At 40.6% G+C, this 22,030-nt stretch overlaps 1 protein-coding gene across 1 annotated transcript in view; it reads left to right on the forward strand.

Annotated features, from left to right (window-relative positions):
• The window catches only part of LOC126210180 (acid phosphatase type 7-like), a 168,699-nt gene that overhangs the window by 16,224 nt on the left and 130,445 nt on the right, over positions 1-22,030 (forward strand). The window contains exon 2 of the mRNA XM_049939342.1: positions 1,955-2,064. Coding sequence (XP_049795299.1) covers positions 1,955-2,064 — 110 coding nt within the window. The remainder of the gene's footprint in view (positions 1-1,954; positions 2,065-22,030) is intronic.

Consider the following 22,030-nt stretch of genomic DNA (forward strand, 5'->3'; position numbering starts at 1 on the left):
ATTTCAACCCTACACAGAACACTATTATAACATTAATATTATGAAAAAGACAGTTTGCTCCTCACCATATAGAGGAGATGTAGGGGACGGATAAGCACTCGAAAAGTCTGCTGTCCATTTTAGGTTTCAGCAAAAGAGCTTCTTCAGAAATTGGAAATAAAGCGGGTGACACACACACACACACACACACACACACACACACACACACACACACACAAAAAGACCACAACAGCCAGACTGCAGAGACAGTAACCGCACAAGACAGTAGTAGCAATCTGGTGTAGGTGGTGAGGCAGCATGGAGCGGTGAAGTGAGGTGTAATGCTGCTTGCTGCAGCATGCAGGGGTGTGGTGGGAACAATGTAGGGCTGCTAGGTTCAGTTTGGAAGTTTTGGGGGGAGGGGCAGCAGAAAAGGAGAAAAGTAGAGAACGGGAAAAAGACTATCAGGCGCATTGCCAGAATAGAAGGCTGTGTAGTGCTGGAATGGGAGCAGGAAAGGACAGAAACTAGTGAAGGTTGATGCCTGGGGGGGGGGGGGGGGGTATGGAAATGTAAGATGTATTTCACAGTGTTTCCATCTGCATGGTTAAGAAAAACTGGTGTTGGTAGGGAGGATCCAGTTGGCATAGTCTGTGAAGCAGTCATTAAAGTAAAGCGCATAGTGTTGGGCAGCATGTTCAGTAGCTGGATGGTCCAGCTATCTCTTGACCACAGTTTGGGAATGGCCATTCATTTTTGGTTGTCATGCCGGCATAGAAAGCAGCACAGTGGTTGCAGCTTAGTTTGTCGCTCACGTGACTGCTTCACAGGGCAGGAGATGCTTATGACTGGAATGGAGTACCTGCTGATGGCTGGATGTGTGGGACAGCTGTTCCATGTATTGCAGGGATATAAGCCGCGAGGCAAGGGGTTGCAAGCAGATGTGGAGTAGCAATGGACAAAGATATTGCCTAGGTTCGATAGGTTGCTGAAACCACGGTGGGAAGGATAGTGGACAGGATATTCCTTACTTGAAGGTAATTGAAACTGTGGTGGAGAATGTGATTCAGTTTCTCCAGGTGGTTCTGAGCCACAAGGGTGTAGAGACAAGGGACTGTAGATACAAGGCATGGGACATCTGTTTCCTTATTAGGTTGGGAGGGTAATTTCGGTCTGTGTAGGTTTCGGTAAGACCCTTGGTATATTTTGAGTGTGATTGCTCATCATTACAGATGTAACAGCCACCCGTGGCTGTACAAAAGGGACTTCTTGTTACAGAATGTATGGCAGCTGTATTGTTGGTGGTTGGTAACTTCGATATGGATGGAGGTACTGATGTGGCACTTTTGAGGTGGATTTCAACATCAAGGAAGATGGTTTGTTCAGTTGAGAAGGACCAGGCGAAGCAAATGGGGGTGAAGGTGTTGAAGTTCTCAAGGAATGTTGATAGGTGTCCTCACTCTCAATCCAGATCACGAAGATATCGCAATGAGTCTGAACCGGGTGAGGGACTTGAGGTTCTGGGTTGTTCGGAAGGGTTCCTTTAGAATGCCTGTGAATATCTTCGTGTAGGATGGTGCCTTCGGGGTGCCCATTGCTAATTTACCCCCTGTAAAATGACTGACCCAAGGGGGGGGGGGGGAGATTATTGGTTGACTGACAGTCCTCGGTTTCCACAAAGACACTCTGGCTATCAAATTGAAATGTGATAGTGATTTTCCTTCTTTGGTTGTGAAGATCAGTAGTAATTCGTGCAATAAAGTAATGTTGTAAACCTAACACGGGCAATTGGCATCACACCCAGGATTGCACGTTGTTGACCTCAAGTTAGCCATTTAAGGGAGTAACACAATATGCACATCTCATCACATTTGTGTTTTGTGCCAGTCTCTGTATACCTGTAAGCATTCATTTGCAGTTTTGTTTTAAGAAGTGTTTCCTTTATAAAACATTCTATTGTGGTTTTATTTTCCAGGATGGACAGTAAAATGATACTCCTTTTGTTAGTTGGACTTGCGGTTTCAATTCGAGGTGAAACAGACTTAAAATCCTTGATTCCACAACAAGTGCATTTGTCCCTTTCAGGTAAGTGTTTCTATCGTTATGAAATGTACAAGTTTCAGACTGTGTGTAGGAAAATGGTTGATAGAGTTGTAAAAAGTGAACCTGTTTAATTCTTTCTCTACAGGTTAGTGCATGCTGTTTGATAGTGGAATCTGACTCTCTATTTTTTTGATGAACTGAATGTTCTATTGTTGTATTTATTTACTTCATGTTCCATAGATTTGTGTTGGGACAGATTGCAGGATATTAAATGAGGCAATTTTACACGCTTGTAATTACTACAGTAAACCAGTCTGTGTTATATGTAATGTTAGACTGATTCTCTTACAAGAAAAATAAAATATTGGAAACACTACCAATGATAAATACACATACGTACACACAACAATCTGAATCTAAATGTCACAAAAATCTTGCAGCTACTGAACTGTATCCCCTTTTGGAATACACTCACAGAGGATGTCTTTAGTGTCATGAGTATAGTATAAACTATTTTAGTTACGACCCTCTTTTAACTAAAATAGCTTCCCATGGAAAGGCGGGCATAGGAAGGAGCCATCCTTGTTACCATGGCCATATCCATGATTTGTTTGTATGTCTGCCCCTCAAAGGTGAAGTAGTTGTGGGTAAGAATAAAGTTGATTAAGGTGAGTGGAAAGGATGTCATAGGTTTGGAATCAGGTGGCTGCTGACTGAGTAGACAGACAATGTACATTGGAGATGTTGGTATAGAGGGAGGTGGCATCGATGGTGACAAGCAAAGTGTGTGGTGGGAGTGGGACGGGCACGGATTTCAGACGATCTGGGAAATGGTTGGTATCTTTGATGTGGAAGGGGAATCTTTGTACTATGGGTTGCAAGTGTTTATTAACTAAGGCAGGTATACAGTATGTTCAGTCGGTGCTTTGAAGCCAGTAACTATGGGACGGCCAGGATTGATTGAATTTGTGGATCTTAGGAAGAAGGTAAAAGATGGGGGTGCGTGGTTTGGGTGGGGTGAAAAGTTCTGTGGATTGAGGTGTTAGTCCTTGTGAGGGGCCTGAGGTTTTAAGGAGGGACTGCAGGTCAGTTTTAATCAGGGATGGGATCTTGATGGTCAGACAGCTAGTGTAGACATTCACTAACGTATTCCTTTCGGTCAAGTTCCACAGTGGTAGATCCTTTCTCTGCTGAGAGAAAAATGGAGTCGTCAGCGTTTAGGGAACGTAGAGCCTGTCGGCTTTTAGGGAACGTAGAGCCTGGAGTTCTGCAGAGGACAGATTAGGGTCACATTGTAAGGACCTGAAGAAGGGTTGTGAAGCAATGCTGAATGTGAGGAATTCTTGGAAGGGATGATTTTGAGGTAGTGGTGGTGGATCAAGTTGGGATCATGGTCTGAACTGTTAAAGATGATTCAATTTCAGGTTTGCTGTGGGAAAGGTTTTGGGGTTGGGTTGCAAAGTGATATTTCCAATAGATATTACATGTGAAGGAAAATAGGTCCTTCACCAAAGCAGCATGATCAGATCCAAGTTTAGGGCTGAAAGTGATGCCCTTAGATAAAACAGATAATTCAGGAGGGGCCAAATTCATATTCTTGAGGGAAGGGGGGAATAACCTGTTTAACAAAGTGCCTAGCATCCAGCGCATGTTGGTATATCGATTATTCATGATGTTGAAATGCATCCCTGTTGGTTTTTGAACATTTTTTAACACATTCTAAGTTGATTTCTGAATTAATGATTAGTTGATTTTTGAATGCGTGCTTAGTGAACATGTCTCTGCCAGGGGAATCCTCATTGCACCTAGGAATCCTCATTGCACCTCGAAATAAACTTTCCTGCAGGCAAAAGGGGCGGGGCTATACGAGCTAAGGGGAATAAAGCCGAACGGGTGAATGCCAATTGCCATTTGTGGTTGACCGTGTTTATTAATGATCAGTGTTGTTACAATTACTAGCAAAAGCCATAGTAACAGACTACCAGAGTGGGAATAAATGGCTAACAGGAATAACAAATAAGAAAGATTATGTGTTACCTTCTCAGAGTATCCAAGAAAATGAAATTGTGACTGAAAGTTTTTGGCCAGACCGCTACACCAGTAAGGGTATACAGTTGTATAGTCCCCAGCTAGCAGGTGCTTAAGTTCTATTCTGGGAGTAGTGTGGAAAACGCATTGTACGAACACGTAGCAACACATAACAGGAGAATAAATGTGGGATAACTAAACTGGTGACTACGTCACGGTTAGTGAAGTTAACTCGAGAATAAGTTTTGACACTGGCAGGAATAGTTACAGAATTAGTAATGACAAGATTGGTTCTAAACAGGGTACTAGCAGTAATAGGCAGCCCGGGTGTTTTATTAGTGGGATAAGGATATAATGTAGAACCAAGTTGGGATTATATCAAAACGTTAGAAGTAGTCACAATCAAGCTGCAGTAGCCCATTATGAACAGTATTGTAAAGTGCTTGAAATGTTGTTAGGAAGGCAAAGAGTATGTGTTACGCAAATACACTCCTGGAAATTGAAATAAGAACACCGTGAATTCATTGTCCCAGGAAGGGGAAACTTTATTGACACATTCCTGGGGTCAGATACATCACATGATCACACTGACAGAACCACAGGCACATAGACACAGGCAACAGAGCATGCACAATGTCGGCACTAGTACAGTGTATATCCACCTTTCGCAGCAATGCAGGCTGCTATTCTCCCATGGAGACGATCGTAGAGATGCTGGATGTAGTCCTGTGGAACGGCTTGCCATGCCATTTCCACCTGGCGCCTCAGTTGGACCAGCGTTCGTGCTGGACGTGCAGACCGCGTGAGACGACGCTTCATCCAGTCCCAAACATGCTCAATGGGGGACAGATCCGGAGATCTTGCTGGCCAGGGTAGTTGACTTACACCTTCTAGAGCACGTTGGGTGGCACGGGATACATGCGGACGTGCATTGTCCTGTTGGAACAGCAAGTTCCCTTGCCGGTCTAGGAATGGTAGAACGATGGGTTCGATGACGGTTTGGATGTACCGTGCACTATTCAGTGTCCCCTCGACGATCACCAGTGGTGTACGGCCAGTGTAGGAGATCGCTCCCCACACCATGATGCCGGGTGTTGGCCCTGTGTGCCTCGGTCGTATGCAGTCCTGATTGTGGCGCTCACCTGCACAGCGCCAAACACGCATACGACCATCATTGGCACCAAGGCAGAAGCGACTCTCATCGCTGAAGACGACACGTCTCCATTCGTCCCTCCATTCACGCCTGTCGCGACACCACTGGAGGCGGGCTGCACGATGTTGGGGCGTGAGCGGAAGACGGCCTAACGGTGTGCGGGACCGTAGCCCAGCTTCATGGAGACGGTTGCGAATGGTCCTCGCCGATACCCCCGGAGCAACAGTGTCCCTAATTTGCTGGGAAGTGGCGGTGCGGTCCCCTACGGCACTGCGTAGGATCCTACGGTCTTGACGTGCATCCGTGCGTCGCTGCGGTCCGGTCCCAGGTCGACGGGCACGTGCACCTTCCGCCGACCACTGGCGACAACATCGATGTACTGTGGAGACCTCACGCCCCACGTGTTGAGCAATTCGGCGGTACGTCCACCCGGCCTCCCGCATGCCCACTATACGCCCTCGCTCAAAGTCCGTCAACTGCACATACGGTTCATGTCCACGCTGTCGCGGCATGCTACCAGTGTTAAAGACTGCGATGGAGCTCCGTATGCCACGGCAAACTGGCTGACACTGACGGCGGCGGTGCACAAATGCTGCGCAGCTAGCGCCATTCGACGGCCAACACCGCGGTTCCTGGTGTGTCCGCTGTGCCGTGCGTGTGATCATTGCTTGTACAGCCCTCTCGCAGTGTCCGGAGCAAGTATGGTGGGTCTGACACACCGGTGTCAATGTGTTCTTTTTTCCATTTCCAGGAGTGTAGAATAGCTAATTCACAGGATAAAATTAAAACCATATGGTCAGTTGTGAAAGTGATGTCTGGTGAGCAGCACAAGATCGGTGTTATAAAGTCAGTTTGTAGTAAAAATATTTGTTACTTTTAAATCATATATTTGTACAGTATTTAACAATCATTATCTGAGCATTGCTGGTGAATTAAATAAAAATTTAGTTTCTACAGGAAATCGTATAACTTTCTTGGCAAATGCCTTTCCAAGATCGATGCCCGAAATACTCCCCTTTGATGTAGACAAGGGGGAGATTGAGTCAATAATTAAATCACTGAAGATTAAGGACTCTGATGGTTATGATTTTAGCCATATTTGTAATTTTTTGTTTAGAAATGGTCAGTATCCTGAACGATTAAAGTACTGCTTTATAAAAATGGAGAAAGGGATAATGTAGACAATTTTAGACCTATTTCTATGCCATCAGTGTTTGCTCAAGTTATTGAAAAAGCTGTGTATTTAAGGATAATTGATCATTTTGTATCACACGATTTGCTATCAAATGTACAATTCGGCTTTAGAAGTTGCTTAACAATGGAAAATGCTATATTCTCTTTCCTTTTTGAGGTGCGCGCGCACACACACACACACATCCATCCGCACATACACAGACACCACACACAGTCTGTGTGTGTGCGGATGGATATGTGTGTGTGTGCGAGTGTATACCCGTCCTTTTCCCGCTAAGGTAAGTCTTTCCGCTCCCGGGATTGGAATGACTCCTTACCCTCTCCCTTAAAACCCACATCCTTTCGTCTTTCCCTCTCCTTCCCTCTTTCCTGACGAAGCAACCGTTGGTTGCGAAAGCTAGAATTTTGTGTGTTTGTTTGTGTGTCTATCAACCTGCCAACGCTTTTGTTTGGTAAGTCTCATCATCTTTGTTTTTAGATCATTTCTTGTTAACGATATTATCTTATTCCCAAGAATAAGCAGCTTTCACTCAGTTAATACTCAGCAGAAATCTAACCTGTATTTGAATAAGACTTCCTTAACTCTTGTGCAGAAAGGTGCGTAGTATACTGCTGCTTCCATTTTCAGTAATCTGTCACTTGAATTCAAAAATCCTAGCAGTAATCCGCGCACTTTCAAACTAGACTTGGAGTTTCCTCATGGGTTACTGTCGAGGAGTTCCTTGAAAAAGTAAGCTGATTCTTGTTGTAATGTTGATTGCATTACTTAAACTTAGGGATTGACTTTTTTCAGGTTCATAAACATTTTATTTTTATCTGCTATTACTTCAGTGTTGTAATTTTATGTACTGACACATTCCATGACCTTGGAGATTTGCTCCTCAATTTGGTCCCACGGAACTTGAGACATAAACACTAGGACTTCAGAACTTAAGAAATGTGTACCGTCTTGCTTGTCACTTGTCTGTATTGGTTTCATATGTCCTATATTTAATTTTATGTTAAACAAAAAAAGAAAGTTATTAGCTAATAGGCAATGAAGAGTGCATATTTTCTGTAGAGTTCTTCTCCCAGTTACAAATAATTCCATCCAGTATTAATTGTAAGGGTTAAAAAAAATGGGGGGGGGGGGGGGGGGCAGGATGTCAAACTGGCCAACTGGGAGCAGGAGAGGCTTCACAGGTCATTTTAATGTCCACTGTCGTAAATATAGTTTGATGGCATCCATTACAAAATATGTTGTTGTTGTTGTTGTGGTCTTCAGTCCTGAGACTGGTTTGATGCAGCTCTCCATGCTACTCTATCCTGTGCAAGCTTCTTAATCTCCCAGTACTTACTGCAACCTACATCCTTCTGAATCTGCTTAGTGTATTCATCTCTTGGTCTCCCTCTACTATTTTTACCCTCCACCTTGCCCTCCAATGCTAAATTTGTGATCCCTTGATGCCTCAAAACATGTCCTACCAACCGATCCCTTCTTCTAGTCAAGTTGTGCCACAAACTTCTCTTCTCCCCAATCCTATTCAATACCTCCTCATTAGTTACTTGATCTACCCACTTTATCTCCAGCATTTTTCTGTAGCACCACATTTCGAAAGCTTCTATTCTCTTCTTGTCCAAACTAGTTATCGTCCATGTTTCACTTCCATACATGGCCACACTCCATACAAAGACTTTCAGAAAGGACTTCCTGACACTTAAATCTATACTCGATGTTAACAAATTTCTCTTCTTCAGAAAAGATTTCCTTGCCATTGCCAGTCTACATTTTATATCCTCTCTACTTCGACCATCATCAGTTATTTTACTCCCTAAATAGCAAAACTCCTTTACTACTTTAAGTGTCTCATTTCCTAATCTAATTCCCTCAGCATCACCTGATTTAATTTGACTACATTCCATTATCCTCGTTTTGCTTTTGTTGATGTTCATCTTACATCCTCCTTTCAAGACACTATCCATTCCGTTCAACTGCTCTTCCAAGTCCTTTGCTGTCTCTGACAGAATTACAATGTCATCGGCGAACCTCAAAGTTTTTACTTCTTCTCCATGAATTTTAATACCTACTCCGAATTTTTCTTTTGTTTCCTTTATTGCTTGCTCAATATACAGATTGAATAACATCGGGGAGAGGCTACAACCCTGTCTCACTCCTTTCCCAACCACTGCTTCCCTTTCATGCCCCTCGACTCTTATAACTGCCATCTGGTTTCTGTACAAATTGTAAATAGCCTTTCGCTCCCTGTATTTTACCCCTGCCACCTTCAGAATTTGAAAGAGAGTATTCCAGTTAACATTGTCAAAAGCTTTCTCTAAGTCTACAAATGCTAGAAACGTAGGTTAGCCTTTCCTTTATCTTTCTTCTAAGATAAGTCGTAAGGTTAGTATTGCGTCACATGTTCCAATATTTCTACGGAATCCAAACTGATCTTCCCTGAGGTCCGCTTCCACCAGTTTTTCCATTCGTCTGTAAAGAATTCGCATTAGTATTTTGCAGCTGTGACTTATTAAACTGATAGTTCGGTAATTTTCACATCTGTCAACACCTGCTTTCTTTGGGATTGGAATTATTATATTCTTCTTGAAGTCTGAGGGTATTTCGCCTGTCTCATACATCTTGCTCACCAGATGGTAGAGTTTTGTCATGACTGGCTCTCCCAAGGCCATCAGTAGTTCTAATGGAATGTTGTCTACTCCCGGGGCCTTGTTATGACTCAGGTCTTTCAGTGCTCTGTCAAACTCTTCACGCAGTATCTTATCTCCCATTTCGTCTTCATCTACATCCTCTATTACAAAATATATACGTTTGAATGCAACAGAGCAAAATAGTGACATGCGATAGAAGAATACTATGTGAAGAGGCGTGGCACTGCACTTTATCACAGTTAAGACCAAATAAACTGTCTTACATTTGCTCCAAGACCTATGTTTTGTGTATCAGACTCGTCAGAAAGGTGTGTGCTACAAAACGAACATTTATTGAAAAGTGGATTTAGTTTTTGGCATCCAGCCTCAAATGCTGGAGGGGTAGGGCTCCACCATATAGTATTGCCCCGCTTCTGAAATATGAGATTGAGACACCGAGCAGTCTGAGTTGTTGTGGGGAGGTGTGCAGCCTCCAAGTGAACCGTGTTTACGTTTAGTGATTTTGCTGTTTCCTCTTCGCGTATTGCTCTCAAGTCAAATGAACAGAAAACGGAGTTCTGTGGTCGGGAGCTATCAAGTGAATTAAAATACATTCTCATAATTACGGAAGGCTTAAATATGTTATTAGTTTCAGATATTGTTTTATTTCCACCTTTCTGACAGTCGAGCATTAATCGCCTTGCAGAACAGTGAAGTTATTTTTGTCCGCTTGCTAAATAAATGTGGCTTATTAATCTTCTCTGCTGAGGCAGTCCATTTATTTGAAACGAAGTCTTTAATTCCACACTATTGGCTAGTTTCAACTGTTTGCTGTATTTCAAGTGCACATTTTCATCTTTACCATGTATAGTCTTATGCCATAATAAAGAACCAAACACAAGATGATACAGTACTGGTACTTCAAGAAAATTTACATACAAATGTGCCCTTTAAGCCGAATTATGCATTTTAGTATGGGTCAAGAAATTCTTATGCTCTTGGAGTATTGATATCTTGTTTCTTTTATCACATAATGTAAGATCTTTTAATGTTTTACATGTACGAACAATCGGGCTTCCTGCATCATCGTAGCTGTGCAAGTGCGATAACATCTCGTATCTGGCGCTCTCTGGCAACTGCTGAAATGAAGGTATTTCTAACAGATGGCAGGAAAATATTGCGAATGGTGGTTACTTTCAAAGTAAATTTCCTTTCATGCAAGATGAACTGTGGGTGAGAATGTACGGTGAATTTCTTGAATCACAGAGCATTTGACTACGATTTAAAAATCAACTCTTAGAGGACGACTGTTACAAGAATTTTGAGCCGAGATGAACGGACATTTGTCGTTATTGAAAATTTTAGTGACACATTTGTGTGACGTATCTTAAGGTATAACACGCGCAAAAAAGATCAACATTACATGTGAAAGCTTACATTCTCTTGCAGCTTATTAAACTTAGATATCAATATTATATGTAGAAGCTTTGCTTTTCTTGTAGCAACACTATGTATATAATAATAATAATAATAATAATAATAATAATCCCCGTGGAGGCCCGGGAAAAGAATAGGCCTCCGGTACGTTCTGCCAGTCGTAAAAGGCGACGAAAAGAACAAACCACTAATAGGGCTAACCCCCCTTTTAGTGTGATTAGTTGGTTCAGGACAGAACTAAAGAAGCCTCGGACAAGCGCCGTCATGGTCGGGGACGACGCTTGAACCCTATGCCCGCCCACAATGGTAACGACACTGCTAGCCAACTGGAAAATGATTTAAATCCAAAGAGAGGTGTTTTGCAGGATATGCTTCCTGCAACCACCCTAGAAGGAAAACAAAGACAGAGGATGAGATGGTCAGATGAAGTTAATCGACACCTCATGTTCTGTTATTACCAAGCAACAAACCTAGGAACCAACACAACTGGATACAGATCACAAGTATACACAACATTTATTACCAGATACCCAGAATTAAAATTTTTAACAGAACAACGACTAGCTGATCAGATCCGTGTAATAATCAAAAATAACAGGATACCCCAGTCAGAATTAGAAAACATCAAACAACAAGTACAACAAATACTGGAACAAAATAATGTGCAATCAGAAGAAGAAGAAAATACAGTAATTGACTCAAACATCCCAGAGCAAACAAACAAAGAACAACACGCACCAATTAAACAATCAGAGGAAAACGAAATCTTAAGACAGCCACCAGAACAAGCACAAATAGAACACGAAGTGACACAGATGCTAGATATAGAAGAAAAATTTCAGCTAACATATATAGAATACAAAGACACAAATACAGACATTAGACCATTCTTGCATAGACCACCAAATAACCCACAAGTCGAAACAACAATAAAAACTATCAACACAATCATACACAACAAAATAAATGAAAACACAACTATGGAAGAGTTACAACTACTGGTTTATATAGGAGCACTCACTACACTAAATATACACACTAGACAGAGATCAGAACCAACCAACACACAGAAGAAACCCACAAAACCAGCATGGCAACACAGGCTACAGATCAGAATAGAAAAACTGAGAAAAGACATCGGACAGCTAACACAATTTATAAGAAATGAAATATCAGACAAAAAACGAAAAAGGTTAGGTAAAATCTCACAACAAGAAGCAATGGAGCAATTAGATGAAAAGAAGCAGAAGTTACAAGCATTGGCCAAACGACTCAGAAGATACAAAAAAAGTGAAAATAGAAGGAAACAAAACCAAACATTCAACACAAACCAAAAGAAATTTTACCAGATAATAGATAACACACACATTAAAATAGACAATCCACCAAACATAACAGACATGGAACACTTCTGGAGCAACATATGGTCAAACCCGGTACAACATAACAGGCATGCACGGTGGATACAAGCAGAAACAGATACATACAAGATGATACCACAAATGCCTGAAGTGATAATTTTGCAACATGAAGTCACCCGAGCAATTAATTCTACGCACAATTGGAAAGCCCCTGGAAATGATAAAATAGCAAATTTCTGGCTAAAGAAGTTCACCTCAACACATTCACATCTAACTAAATTATTTAACAGTTACATTGCAGACCCATACACATTCCCTGATACACTTACACATGGAATAACCTATCTGAAACCTAAAGATCAAGCAGACACAGCAAACCCAGCTAAATATCGCCCCATAACATGCCTACCAACAATCTACAAAATATTAACTTCAGTCATTACACAGAAATTAATGACACATACAACACAGAACAAAATTATAAATGAAGAACAAAAAGGCTGTTGCAAAGGAGCACGAGGATGTAAAGAGCAACTGATAATAGATGCAGAGGTGACATTTCAAGCTAAAACTAAACAAAGGTCGCTACACTACGCATACATTGATTACCAAAAAGCTTTTGATAGTGTACCCCACTCATGGTTACTACAGATATTGGAAATATACAAAGTAGATCCTAAATTGATACAGTTCCTAAACATAGTTATGAAAAACTGGAAAACCACACTTAATATCCAAACAAACTCTAATAATATCACATCACAGCCAATACAGATTAAGTGTGGAATATACCAAGGAGACTCATTAAGTCCTTTCTGGTTCTGCCTTGCTCTGAACCCACTATCCAACATGCTAAACAATACAAATTATGGATACAATATTACTGGAACATACCCACACAAAATCACACATTTGCTATACATGGATGATCTAAAACTACTGGCAGCAACCAATCAACAACTCAACCAATTACTAAAGATAACAGAAGTATTCAGCAATGATATAAATATTGCTTTTGGAACAGACAAATGTAAGAAAAATAGCATAGTCAAGGGAAAACACACTAAACAAGAAGATTACATATTGGATAACAGCGACTGCATAGAAGCGATGGAAAAAACAGATGCCTATAAATATCTAGGATACAGGCAAAAAATAGGAATAGATAATACAAATATTAAAGAAGAACTAAAAGAAAAATATAGACAAAGACTAACAAAAATACTGAAAACAGAATTGACAGCAAGAAACAAGACAAAAGCTATAAATACTTATGCCATACCAGTATTGACCTACTCATTTGGAGTAGTGAAATGGAGTAACACAGACCTAGAAGCACTCAATACACTTACACGATCACAATGCCATAAATATAGAATACATCACATACATTCAGCAACAGAAAGATTCACATTAAGCATAAAGGAAGGAGGAAGGGGATTCATCGACATAAAAAACTTACATTATGGACAGGTAGACAATTTAAGAAAATTCTTTCTAGAACGAGCAGAAACTAGCAAAATACACAAGGCAATCACTCATATAAATACATTGGCTACACCACTGCAATTTCATAACCACTTCTACAACCCTTTAGATCACATAACATCAACAGATACGAAGAAAGTAAATTGGAAAAAGAAAACACTTCATGGCAAGCACCCATATCATCTAACACAGCCACACATCGATCAAGACACATCCAACACATGGCTAAGAAAAGGCAATATATACAATGAAACAGAAGGATTCATGATTGCAATACAGGATCAAACAATGAACACCAGGTATTTCAGCAAGCATATGATTAAAGATCCCAATACCACAACAGATAAATGCAGACTTTGTAAACAACAAATAGAAACAGTAGATCACATCACAAGCGGATGTACAATACTGGCAAATACAGAATACCCCAGAAGACATGACAATGTCGCAAAAATAATACATCAACAGCTTGCCTTACAACATAAACTTATAAAACAACACGTTCCTACATACAAGTATGCACCACAAAATGTACTGGAGAATGATGAATACAAATTATACTGGAACATAACCATTATAACAGATAAAACAACGCCACATAACAAACCTGACATCATACTCACCAATAAAAAGAAGAAATTAACACAACTAATCGAAATATCCATACCCAATACAACAAATATACAAAAGAAAACAGGAGAAAAAATTGAAAAATACATCCAACTGGCTGAGGAAGTCAAAGACATGTGGCATCAGGATAAAGTTGACATCATACCAATTATACTATCAACTACAGGAGTCATACCACACAATATCCACCAATACATCAATGCAATACAGCTACATCCAAACATATATATACAATTACAGAAATCCGTAATTATTGATACATGTTCAATTACCCGAAAGTTCCTAAATGCAATATAACGTGTACCGTACAGCAAAAAGGAAGTGACGCTTGATAAAGGTCCGCGTCACTCCATTCTTAACCAGACTTAACGTCTGAGAAAGTAAAGATAATAATAATAATAATAATAATAATAATAATAATAATAATAATAATAAACCCCGTGGAGGCCCGGGAAAAGAATAGGCCTCCGGTATGTTCTGCCAGTCGTAAAAGGCGACGAAAAGAACAAACCACTAATAGGGCTAACCCCCCTTTTAGTGTGATTACTTGGTTCAGGACAGAACTAAAGAAGCCTCGGACAAGCGCCGTCATGGTCGGGGACGGCGCTTGAACCCTATGCCCGCCCACAATGGTAATGACACTGCTAGCCAACTGGAAAATGATTTAAATCCAAATAGAGGTGTTTTGCAGGATATGCTTCCTGCAACCACCCTAGAAGGAAAACAAAGACAGAGGATGAGATGGTCAGATGAAGTTAATCGACACCTCATGTTCTGTTATTACCAAGCAACAAACCTAGGAACCAACACAACTGGATACAGATCACAAGTATACACAACATTTATTACCAGATACCCAGAATTAAAATTTTTAACAGAACAACGTCTAGCTGATCAGATTCGTGTAATAATAAAAAATAACAGGATACCCCAGTCAGAATTAGAAAACATCAAACAACAAGTACAACAAATACTGGAACAAAATAATGTGCAATTAGAAGAAGAAGAAAATACAGTAATGGACTCACACATCCCAGAGCAAACAAACAAAGAACAACACGCACCAATTAAACAATCAGAGGAAAATGAAATTTTAAGACAGCCACCAGCACAAGCACAAATAGAACACGAAGTGACACACATGTTAGATATAGAAGAAGAATTTCAGTTGACATATATAGAATACAAAGACACAAATACAGGCATTAGACCATTCTTGCATAGACCACCAAATAGCCCACAAGTCGAAACAACAATAAAAACTATCAACACAATCATACACAACAAAATAAATGAATACACAACTATGGAAGAGTTACAACTACTGGTTTATGTAGGAGCACTCACTACACTAAATATACACACTAGGCAGAAATCAGAACCAACCAACACACAGAAGAAACCCACAAAACCAGCATGGCAACACAGGCTACAGATCAGAATAGAAAAACTGAGAAAAGACATCGGACAGTTAACACAATTTATAAGAAATGAAATATCAGACAAAAAACGAAAAAGGTTAGGTAAAATCTCACAACAAGAAGCAATAGAGCAATTAGATGAAAAGAAGCAAAAATTACAAGCTTTGGCCAAACGACTTAGAAGATACAAAAAAAGTGAAAATAGAAGGAAACAAAACCAAACATTCAACACAAACCAAAAGAAATTTTACCAAACAATAGATAACACACACATAAAAATAGACAATCCACCAAACATAAGAGACATGGAACACTTCTGGAGCAGCATATGGTCAAACCCGGTACAACATAACAGGCATGCACGGTGGATACAAGCAGAAACAGATACATACAAGATGATACCACAAATGCCTGAAGTGATAATTTTGCAACATGAAGTCACCCGAGCAATTAATTCTACGCACAATTGGAAAGCCCCTGGAAATGATAAAATAGCAAATTTCTGGCTAAAGAAGTTCACCTCAACACATTCACATCTAACTAAATTATTTAACAGTTACATTGCAGACCCATACATATTCCCTGATACACTTACACATGGAATAACTTACCTGAAACCTAAAGATCAAGCAGACACAGCAAATCCAGCTAAATATCGCCCCATAACATGCCTACCAACAATCTACAAAATATTAACTTCAGTCATTACACAGAAATTAATGACACATACAACACAGAACAAAATTATAAATGAAGAACAAAAAGGCTGCTGCAAAGGAGCGCGAGGATGTAAAGAGCAACTGATAATAGATGCAGAGGTGACATATCAAGCTAAAACTAAACAAAGGTCTCTACACTACGCATACATTGATTACCAAAAAGCTTTTGATAGTGTACCCCACTCATGGTTACTACAAATATTGGAAATATACAAAGTAGATCCTAAATTGATACAGTTCCTAAACATAGTAATGAAAAACTGGAAAACCACACTTAATATCCAAACAAATTCAGATAATATCACATCACAGCCAATACAGATTAAGCGTGGAATATACCAAGGAGACTCATTAAGTCCTTTCTGGTTCTGCCTTGCTCTGAACCCACTATCCAACATGCTAAATAATACAAATTATGGATACAATATTACTGGAACATACCCACACAAAATCACACATTTGCTATACATGGATGATCTAAAACTACTGGCAGCAACAAATCAACAACTCAACCAATTACTAAAGATAACAGAAGTATTCAGCAATGATATAAGTATGGCTTTTGGAACAGACAAATGTAAGAAAAATAGCATAGTCAAGGGAAAACACACTAAACAAGAAGATTACATATTGGATAACCACAGCGACTGCATAGAAGCGATGGAAAAAACGGATGCCTATAAATATCTAGGATACAGACAAAAAATAGGAATAGATAATACAAATATTAAAGAAGAACTAAAAGAAAAATATAGACAAAGACTAACAAAAATACTGAAAACAGAATTGACAGCAAGAAACAAGACCAAAGCTATAAATACTTATGCCATACCAATATTGACCTACTCATTTGGAGTAGTGAAATGGAGTAACACAGACCTAGAAGCACTCAATACACTTACACGATCACAATGCCACAAATATAGAATACATCACATACATTCAGCAACAGAAAGATTCACATTAAGCAGAAAGGAAGGAGGAAGGGGATTTATCGACATAAAAAACTTACATTATGGACAGGTAGACAATTTAAGAAAATTCTTTATAGAACGAGCAGAAACTAGCAAAATACACAAAGCAATCACTCATATAAATACATCGGCTACACCACTACAATTTCATAACCACCTCTACAACCCGTTAGACCACATAACATCAACAGATACGAAGAAAGTAAATTGGAAAAAGAAAACACTTCATGGCAAGCACCCGTATCATCTAACACAGCCACACATCGATCAAGACGCATCCAACACATGGCTAAGAAAAGGCAATATATACAGTGAGACAGAAGGATTCATGATTGCAATACAGGATCAAACAATAAACACCAGGTATTACAGCAAGCATATTATTAAAGATCCCAATACAACAACAGATAAATGCAGACTTTGTAAACAACAAATAGAAACAGTAGATCACATCACAAGCGGATGTACAATACTAGCAAATACAGAATACCCCAGAAGACATGACAATGTCGCAAAAATAATACATCAACAGCTTGCCTTACAACATAAACTTTTAAAACAACAAGTTCCTACATACAAGTATGCACCACAAAATGTACTGGAGAATGATGAATACAAATTATACTGGAACAGAACCATTATAACAGATAAAACAACGCCACATAACAAACCTGACATCATACTCACCAAGAAAAAGAAGAAATTAACACAACTAATCGAAATATCCATACCCAATACAACAAATATACAAAAGAAAACAGGAGAAAAAATTGAAAAATACATCCAACTGGCTGAGGAAGTCAAAGACATGTGGCATCAGGATAAAGTTGACATCATACCAATTATACTATCAACTACAGGAGTCATACCACACAATATCCACCAGTACATCAATGCAATAGAGCTACATCCAAACGTATATATACAACTACAGAAATCAGTAATTATTGATACATGTTCAATTACCCGAAAGTTCCTAAATGCAATATAACACATACCATACAGTTAAAAGGAAGTGACGCCTGATCAAGGTCCGCGTCACTTTTCATTTTTAACCAGACTTAACGTCTGAGAAAGTAAATAATAATAATAAAAATATATTATTATTATTATTTATTATTATTATTTATTATTATTATTTATTATTATTATTTATTATTATTATTATTTCTCTTTCCTGTCTCAGACGTTATGTCTGGTTAAAAATGGAAGGTGACGCGGACCTTGATCAAGCGTGACTTCCTTTTAACTGTACGTGTCGTCCCCCCCTCACCCCTACCCCCACCCCCACCCCCCTTCCCCAGTTTTGTTTCATAAAGTGCTGGAAAATTCTACACGGGTGTATAAAACCATAACGGTTCAATGGATTGATAAATTTATTTTTCTGAGAAAAAGTATGCTGTTACTTAACACAGAAAAGTGTATTTTCGCCCAGGTGAAAGTGTATTTTTAATCGGGAAATCTTGGAAAACTCCGGGAAACTGTGCAACTGACAGTTTATATTCTACTCTAGGAATAAATATGAAGCCATGTGGGGAGTTAAAACGATAAAACATGATATGCTGCAGTCTAAAATTTTGCATAGAATGGCATTCTATAAATTTAAGACGTAAACACAAATTAAGAAATAACTTCAGGCCCAGAGGAAGTACGAGACAAGTGCCTTGTGATCGAAAAACACTTTCACAGAAGGCAGATCTATAAAATTCTGCTACAGCTGTCATTATATTTGAAACAAAATATTTAGTTCAAAACCACTGACCAAATTTGCCTACTTAGCTTCAAGTCAATGTTTACATATGTTCGTACGTATATAGCATTAAGAGATCTTACAGTGTCGTGCAAGGAACAGGACATCAGAGACTACTCCAGCAGCATCGGAATTCCATAAACCATACTAAATGCTTCATTCCGCTCTAATTGCACATTTCTATGTCCAGATGGACTCTGAAGTTCCTGATATTCAGCTTTTCATGTGGTTCTCGTGATACAAATTTTCTTGGAGGTCCAGTACTGTATTCTCATATTTGGTTCTTTATTATGGTATAACGTCATTCGTCCCAGAAAATGAAAATTTGCATTTTAAATTGAACGAGGTTGAAAGTAGCCAATAGCGCGGAATGAAACAGTTCGTTTCGTTTCAAATAAACTAACTGCCTCAGCAGAAAAAAAATTAACTGAAGCAAATTTCTCTATAAAACAGACAGAAATAGCTTCATTAAGACATTAATGGTTGATTACTAATAACCTGGAAATAATATAAAATCAGAAAATTGAAACTACTAACTTATTTTGGTCTTTCATGGTTATGAGAATGTATATTAATTCACTTGATGGCTCCTGGCCACAGAAATCTGTTTTGTTTTCATTTGACGTGGGAGCTGTAAACGAAGACACGGCCACGGGTCACGTGAGGAAGGACCCCCCCACTATAACTCAGCTTGCTCTGCGCATGCGCGAATCTGACAGCTTGGGCGAACCAGGAAAATTTTTCCGGGTAGCTTCTGGCTACTTGCTGCTACTGCTCGTACACCAAACAGCCACGCTCCAGGTAGCCAGGAGCGGGAGGAAGGCACTGCTCATACGCGAATTCAGCTCTGCGCATGCACACGAGCCCGCTGGCAACTGCTCATATGAACCTATAGTAAGCTGTGGCTAGTCTGGGCAGTTCCGTACTTTTTCAGCAATGAAGACAGGATGAGGTCCTCCAGACTCGTCTTTACACAGACCGTAGCCCTATGACACGCGGCTTCTTGCTCCGGTGAGAGGACCCTCCGATGTGGTGCTTGTGGCGTACAGATCGTGGTGCGCAACATTTTACTAGACTGTTTTTTATTTTCCAATCAGAGGGCAGTGGCAGATTCTGTTTCCATCCCAGGTGTAGTACCTTTCACTATTTCCCATTTGTTTTATGGCATGTGATTGTGTGTCAACTCGAGTGACGCAATTTGAGAGTGTGCATCCATGCTTCACAGGCTCGCTTATAGAGGCCACCTGGGTTAGTCCTCTGGTGAGTTGCCAAAGAAATAGTATTATTTAAGCAATTGCAAACACATGTTTGGCCCATTCTGTAACCCCGTATTGCTGTTGTTCCGTCAATGAGTTCAGTGCTATGCAGAAATCCTACTTCACTGCATCTTGCGTGTTGTTCTATAAAATACTATGTTCCATAAACTGTTTGTTCGTGCTATACAGGGTGTTACAAAAAGGTACGGCCAAACTTTCAGGAAACATTCCTCACACACTAAGAAAGAAAATATGTTATCCGCGGGCATGTGTCCGGAAACGCTTACTTTCCGCATTAGAGATCATTTTATTACTTCTCTTCAAATCACATTAATCATGGAATAGAAACACACAGCAACAGAATGTACCAGCGTGACTTCAAACACTTTGTTACAGGAAATGTTCAGAATGTCCTCAGTTAGTGAGGATACGTGCATCCACCCTCTGTCGCATGGAATCTGTGATGTGCTGATGCAGCCCTGGAGAATGGCGTATTGTATCACAGCCGTCCACAATACGAGCACGAAGAGTATCTACATTTGGTACCGGGGTTGCGTAGACAAGAGCTTTCAAATGCCCCCATAAATGAAAGTCAAGAGGGTTGAGGTCAGGAGAGCGTGGAGGCCATGGAATTGGTCCACCTCTACCAATCCATCGGTCACCGAATCTGTTGTTGAGAAGCGTACGAACACTTCGACTGAAATGTGCAGGAGCTCCATCGTGCATGAACCACATGTTGTGTCGTACTTGTAAAGGCACATGTTCTAGCAGCACAGGTAGAGTATCCCATATGAAATCGTGGTAACGTGCTCCATTGAGCATAGGTGGAAGAACATGGGGCCCAATCAAGACATCACCAACAATGCCTGCCCAAATGTTCACAGAAAATCTGTGTTGATGACGTGATTGCACAATTGCGTGTGGACTCTCGTCAGCCCACACAGTTGATAGTGAAAATTTACAATTTGATCACGTTGGAATGAAGCCTCATCCGTAAAGGGAACATTTGCACTGAAATGAGGATTGACACATTGTTGGATGAACCATTCGCAGAAGTGTACCTGTGGAGGCCAATCAGCTGCTGATAGTGCCTGCACACGCTGTACATGGTACGGAAACCACTGGTTCTCCCGTAGCACTCTCCATACAGTGACGTGGTCAACGTTACCTTGTACAGCAGGAACTTCTCTGACGCTGACATTAGGGTTATCGTCAACTGCACCAAGAATTGCCTCGTCCATTGCAGGTGTCCTCGTCGTTCTAGGTCTTCCCCAGTCGTAAGTCATAGGCTCCCCCCTGCGGGTCCGGGGTAAGAATAGGCCCGAGGTATGCCTGCCTGTCGTAAGAGGCGACTAAAAGGAGTTTCAACCGTTTCGGCCTTCCATGTGATGGTCCCCCTTGGGGTTTGACCTCCATTTTTCAAAATTCTACAGAAGTACGAGCCTTTTGGGGAAGGACACCTTACGTGGTGTACCACTGGTCCTAAGTGCACTAAGACCTTGGCACTCAGCATTGCACCGGCGTTGTAACCATACCCACTATTCCTCAAATTGGGCCTAAACGCCTGATGGGTTGTCCAAGTTACGCCCATAGTGCATCTCCATCTGCACCAGCAATCATGGACTTTCCATGGCACCAGAAATCCAGCACGGTAGCCAGCCCGTTGTGGTGGGGTCGTCATGTACCCTCTAGGTTGTAGCCCCCTGACAACACAGGGATCGTACTGCCGATATCTGAGCTGCACCCTCCCCACATCGGCCAAGGAGTAGATGCCCATCTCCTTGGAGCATCAGGACTCCCGGCAATGGTCATCCTGCCAGGTGGCCCTTGCTGCGGCTGGGTGGCGCCCGTGGGGAGAGCCCCTGGTCGGAGTGGGTGGTATCGGGGCGGACATTTCGCAGATGAAACGTCAACACGTATCGGGTCGCTCTGCGGCCGAGTCTTTCAAAAGAAAAGGTACCGTTTCTAGTTC

The sequence above is a fragment of the Schistocerca nitens genome, chromosome 10, assembly GCF_023898315.1.
Source record: "Schistocerca nitens isolate TAMUIC-IGC-003100 chromosome 10, iqSchNite1.1, whole genome shotgun sequence".
Classification (NCBI taxonomy): domain Eukaryota; kingdom Metazoa; phylum Arthropoda; class Insecta; order Orthoptera; family Acrididae; genus Schistocerca; species Schistocerca nitens.